General features: G+C 44.8%; 1 protein-coding gene across 1 annotated transcript; it reads left to right on the forward strand.

Annotated features, from left to right (window-relative positions):
* The first annotated feature begins 240 nt into the window (after positions 1-240).
* Positions 241-5,701, forward strand: LOC149191474 (uncharacterized). Its single transcript, XM_089406659.1, has 2 exons — positions 241-4,369; positions 4,467-5,701. The coding sequence occupies exons 1-2, from the start codon at positions 241-243 to the stop codon at positions 5,699-5,701; spliced, it is 5,364 nt and encodes a 1,787-aa protein (XP_089262785.1).
* The last annotated feature ends 380 nt before the right edge of the window (positions 5,702-6,081 follow it).

A 6,081-nucleotide genomic window follows, 5' to 3' on the forward strand; every position in this document is an offset into this window, starting at 1 on the left:
AATAGCAGGAAAAGAGGCCGAAAACCAATGAGAGAAACCATCCAGACAGTGGGGGAAATATTGATAAACTCAGGAAAAGTGATACCTCTGTCGGAGGTATTCTTCCCCTCTTACAAAAAGTTTTAAATGATAGTGCTCAGTTGGAATATTAGGGGTTTGCATAGTAAAGGCAAACAGAGGTATCTTAAGGACAAGTTGAAAAAAGAAAAACCTAGTGTGATGATAATACAGGAGACAAAGATGTCGAACCAACAGATTGAAGAAATAATAGAAAAAGGGAGGTTACAGTATCAAGTAATGGGACAAGATGCAATCGGTTCTGCGGGAGGCATCGCTGTCCTGTGGAACCCATATGAAATCATCATAGAGAACTGGTCAAGTATGAGTGGCATCCTCACTGGACTTGGCAGAATAGTAGGAACCAGTCATCAGGTGGTTATCTCAGGAGTCTATGGCCCCCCGACCCCTGGGAAAAAAGAACAGTTCATAAACAACTTTAAATTGATCCGCAGACTTTACCCTGTAGCTGCTTGGATCATTGGGGGAGACTTCAATTTGATCAGATCTCTGGAAGAGAAGAAAGGGGGGACGAGGAAGAGGGATCACTTCATGGACGACTTCAATGCCATGATAGCTGATCTCAGGCTTATCGACGTTCAGACCATCAACGGGGTCCATACGTGGAACAACAGAAGGGGAGGAAAGAATCAAATTGCTTCCCGATTAGATAGATTTCTAATCTCTGAAGACATTATGAACAAAGATATTTTTGTTGAGGCCAAAATTATTCCAACCCTGGGATCTGACCATTGGCCGATCAGATTAGAGATGGATATCAAGAGGATTCAGGGGAAAAGACCTTTCAGATTCGAATCCTTTTGGCTAAGGGATCCCAATTTCATCAAGAAAATGGAGGAATGGTGGAACCAATGCACCAGTAAAGGTAGATGTAAAATGCATACCTTCCAGCTTAAACTGAAAGAATTGAAAAACAGAATAAAAAAATGGAACAAGGACGAATTTGGCAACATATTCGAGGATAAACAAAATCTGGAAAAGGAAATGGCTGAGCTACAGCAGCAGATAATCTTGGAAGGTAGAACGGAGGTCAGCAGCAACAGGGAAGGAGTCATCCTCGGAAGATTGGAAGAACGACGAAAACAAGAGGAGATCCTCTGGCGCCAGAAATCTAGGATAAAATGGTTAAGAGAGGGAGAAAAAAATACAAAATTCTTCCATCAGTCAATGATCAAACACAGGCAAGGAAACAGAATCCTTTCGATTAAGGATAGGAATGCGAGAAGGGTGGTGGAGCAAAAGGAAATAGAGCAGGTTCTTGTGGAGTACCACAAGGAGATGCTATCAGAACCTCAAGTGGACAGATCGGGGGCCATTCAAGAGATCTGTTCTGCCATCCCTAGTCTGGTCACTGAGGATCAAAACAAAGCCCTCATGAGGGCCGTGACCTTAGATGAACTGGAAGATGTTGTGAAGACTATGAAAAAAGGGACTGCACCTGGACCGGATGGTTTCACAGTCGACTTCTACCAGGCATGCTGGCACTTCCTGGGGAACGAGATTTTGGCTGTAGTGGAAGAATCAAGAATAAACCAGAAGGTGTGGCGGGCTTTTAACTCAACCTTCTTTTCCCTCATTCCTAAGGGAGACAACCTAGAAGAGGCAAGTGGATTCAGACCTATAGCTCTCTGTAACGTCATTTATAAAATGATAACTTCGCTCATTGCCAAAAGACTCAAACCTCTCTTGGACAATCTTATCTCGGCTGAACAGACTGGTTTTGTGGAAGGACGGCAAATTCTCGATGGGCTGGTGGTAACTCAGGAGGTGATTCACTCCCTAAAGGTTAAAAAACAAAAGGGGATGCTAATCAAATTGGATTTATCCAAAGCTTATGACAGGCTTAATTGGAAGTATTTAGAAACTGTGCTTGCGAGATTCGGGTTCCAACAAAGATGGATCGCCTGGATTCATAACCTGATCTCCTCCCCCCACTTTTCTATTATGGTTAATGGAAGCCCCTCTGAAACCTTTAATGCCTCCCGTGGCCTCCGTCAGGGCGACCCTTTGTCCCCTTTCCTTTTCATTCTTGCCGCGGAAGGACTTGGCAGATTTATTAAACAAGAAAGAATAGCAAATAGAATCAAAGGGCTGAAACTCTGGGGCAACAATCTCCCCTTAACTCATCAACAATTTGTTGATGACATCATGCTGTATGGGGAACCAACGGTAAGAGAAGTTCAAAACCTTAAAAGAATCCTAGACCTATTCTCTGAGGCTTCTGGGTTAGAAATAAATAAAGACAAGTCCTGTATCTTCATCTTCAACACAATGGAGCAGATCAAGTCTCATCTCATTAGAATTCTTGGTTTCAAGAAAGGAGAATTCCCCTCTAAATATTTAGGTAATATTCTGGATCTCACCTCCAAAAAGGTGAAGAATTGGCAAGGAACCCTTGACAAATTGAACAAAAAGGTCTCAAACTGGGCTTTCAGAGTCCTGAATATTGCTGGCAGAGTAGTTCTTGCCAAGTCGGTTCTCCAGGCGATCCCTATATACCCTTTAGCGTGCATGGCTGCACCTGCGGGGGTTTGTGCCAAAATTAGGGAAATAATAAGAAGATTTATATGGAGTGGATCTGATCAGAAGAATAAATGGGCTTTGGTCTCGTGGAAGCAGCTGACAGAGAGAAAAGATAAAGGAGGTTTAGGTCTAAGGGACCCGGAAATTCTTAACAAGGTGTTAGGAGCTAAACTGTGGTGGAGGTGGCTTAATGGTGGAAATGACTTATGGAAAAACATATGGAGGATCAAATATAGAACGCCAAACTCTACAGCCGACATTCTAAGACAGCAGGATTTCCCCAAAGGCTCCTCTATTTGGGATCTTGCCTCCCAAAACAGAGATCTAATTAACAACCATACCTTCTGGGAGATTAGAGGAGGCAGGGAAGCTAACTTCTGGGAGGATAGGTGGCAACAGCGTGAGAGATTAACGAATAACCAGGACCTCCTGCAGATTCGGGGTAGAATTGAAAGAAACAGACTCAGTGTTAAGGATTACTGGAAAATAAATGAAATGTCGGAGGGATGGAGAATCTGGGAAGACCCGGCTCGTTGGGACCCAGATCTGTCCCCTGAACTCCAGGAACACTATAAAAAAGAGATGGGATCAAGGAAAATCCGTGAACGCCATGGGAACGATATCCTTCGATGGGGATACAATATGAAAGGGATATTCACAACAAAGGAGGCCTACTTCTTAAAAGAAGCTCAGAACAGGGATGACAGGAATGTAGAGTGGAAAACTATTTGGGAGAGTAATTGGTGGCCCAAAGTTTCCATCTTTGTTTGGCTATCCTCTAAAAATAAAATTCTGACCTGGGACCGAATTCAGAAGAAAGGTTTCATCGGCCCTTCCCGTTGCTATCTTTGCAACAAGGATTATGAGACCAGAGACCATTTGCTGATGAATTGTTCGTATACAGAGCAACTCTGGAAGATGACCAGACGGCTATTCAACAAATCGGGTCTTCAGATCAGAGATTTCACCGATCTGGTCTTCCAGTGGAACAAGGAAGCCTTTCAAAGCAGGGTTGTCCAGAGGGCTTGGAATCTTATGTCCCCCTTCATTCTATGGATGATCTGGAAGGAACGAAACCGGAGGGTGTTCCAAAACACTGGTAGAAATCCAGAAATTATCTGGGATCAGGTAATTGAAAGTATGCGTGAGACTATCCTGATTGAAAAATGGGAAAATGATGATTGGCAAACAAATTCGGAAGAACAGGAAGTTTTGAACAGGTTAAACCTTAAACTTGAAATGGTTCACTTCAAGCATCCGACCTTCCAGGACATGCGAACTCAAAGTCCAGATAAATTCAGATATCCGCGCGACCCGTTTATCAAACTCAACTTTGACGGGGCCTCGAAGGGAAACCCGGGCGAAGCAGGCTTCGGGGGAATCTTCAGAGACAGCAATCACCAGGTTAGATGGATTTACGCTGAATGGGGAGGGCAGATGACCAATAATGAGGCTGAGTTCTGGGCCCTGCATCAGGGTCTGTGCATTGCCATTAGAAACGGCTATAACAACTTGGAAATCTCCGGGGATTCGAAGATTGCTGTTGATATGTTGAGGAAGCTCAGTAATGGGCAGGCATGGGAGAAAATGGCCAAAAGCTGGCGCACAGCGGGCATTATTCAAGAAATAGCGGACCTTATCAAACGTATTGATTATAGAATCATTAACCATGTCCGGCGTAAAGGAAATCAGCCTGCCGACTGGCTTGCCAATTGGGGCTGTCGAGGACGTGGCACCACCTTGGACAGCCAATGGAGAGCGGTGGAAGGTAAGCAGGAATGGGAAGAGCTGGCAAATATAATCAAATCCGATCATGAACATGCAACAAATGCCAATGAATGATTCAACGGGTTGGTCCGATTCAGGCAAGTGGAGGCCGCACGCCTCGGGAGGAATTCAACAGCGACATGCTAAAAGCATCATGGAAGATGGTAGGTTGGAAGATCGTGTCCTTGACGACAGTACAGTGACGGCAGTCGAAGTGTATGGGCGTCAGTACACTCCAGGTAATGTAATTAATGGCTGTTCGATAAGGGGTGAAGATTGCGGTCCGCCAGCCCTCACAGCAGAAGAAATTAACAATGATATGATGACTAAGAGTAATGGCCCTCAGGCGCGTTTTGCAAGGCAGAGGATTACCGGATCAAACGGTTTTTCGACGGAAAATAGTCGCGTTTATTCCCTATGTTGGCCGAAGGATAATACTTTCTGCATATCCATAAATTGGGTCAGGGTGGAGGCTGCAATCAAGCAGCACCAGCGTGCAGAGTCCAGTCAAAGGCATCAGAGAACCAGTCCGTCGGTTATCATGGAAACTAGACAGAAGCTCAGACAGGGGGAAGAGAATCAGAAGGTAGGGGAGGTCAGCAGACGCCGTAAAGGCAAAACCATTATGCAGCAGGACCCTCCTGTTACTGTTCTGGATATTGAGGATGATTCGGATGATGACCCGGTGCCAGTTGTTGGTAGCAATGGCAGATACCACCGACAGAACGCGAAGGAGGAAGGAGAGGAGCAAGAGGAGGTCCGGCGCTACGGTACAAGGAAGCGCAGCCCGCCAACTGATAAGGAATTTGACGGAAATGGTAAACGCACTAAAATCCAGAAGGGTAAAGGAAAGATGGAGGGGGAAACCTCAGGAGATGGCCAGGGAAGGAAACGGAAACAAAATGAAACTGTTTTACACCGAATTCGCAGGGCTGAAAAGGCTTTTTCTCGTAATGCCAAACCTGCTGTTAGCAATCTCATGAAACACCTGGAAGAAGACTTGATTCAGGAGAATTGGGACGACGAGATGGATGAATGGGAATTCCTCATACCGGACCCGGGGCATACTCGCGGGCGCTTGTCGTTATTCAAGCAGTCGCTCCACATTTACTGGGTTATGAAGGGCCTCTTGGCCAAAGCCTTGGAGCAGATGGCGAAAGAAATGGTCAACCTGGCCAAAGGGGGTCCAGATATCCGCAGGGAACTGGCTTTTCTGCGTGTTGCAATGACCCAACATGATGAGAAGCTGGAGGCTATTCAACAGCGGCTGAACCGCATTCTCCCAGACCCAGAAGATGGAGCAGCTCAACACCCTGATGGCGGCATCGAATAACAGAAGATATGTTTAACATCTTTCATAATATTTTTGGTTTTAGATTTATACCTGTCAGAGATAGTAGAAGGCATGTAATTCAGAACAGTAGGTTTAGCCATAGTGTTAGTAAGGCTCAGGAATGTTTAGCTTTGCTTGCTCAGACCACCAGACTGAGAGCCTTCTATTTTTGGGCTGCTTTCAAAAACTACCGATGGAACTTGGTCCCGGTTTCCCCATGAGGGCGGGCTATGACTGTTTATGATTTGATGTTATGTTTTTTTGATCGAGTAATAGAATGAGAACCACCCAGCTTACAAAAAAAAAAATTTTTAGTGATCCTAGTTTTTGACTTCCTTTATTTTCTCCATAAATTTAGCTTTTTAAACGTTTTGTTTTAC

The sequence above is a fragment of the Pinus tabuliformis genome, chromosome 2_2 (genome assembly GCF_031772625.1).
Source record: "Pinus tabuliformis cultivar Carrire ecotype Pingquan chromosome 2_2, CPIR1, whole genome shotgun sequence".
NCBI lineage: Eukaryota > Viridiplantae > Streptophyta > Pinopsida > Pinales > Pinaceae > Pinus > Pinus tabuliformis.

Coding starts and splice junctions, on each gene's coding strand:
- LOC149191474 (XM_089406659.1), top strand. CDS start 241: ATGTCGAACCAACAGATTGAAGAAATAATAGAAAAAGGGAGGTTACAG. Junction 4,370..4,466: donor CCAATGGAGAGCGGTGGAAG/GTAAGCAGGAAT, acceptor GGTCCGATTCAG/GCAAGTGGAGGCCGCACGCC.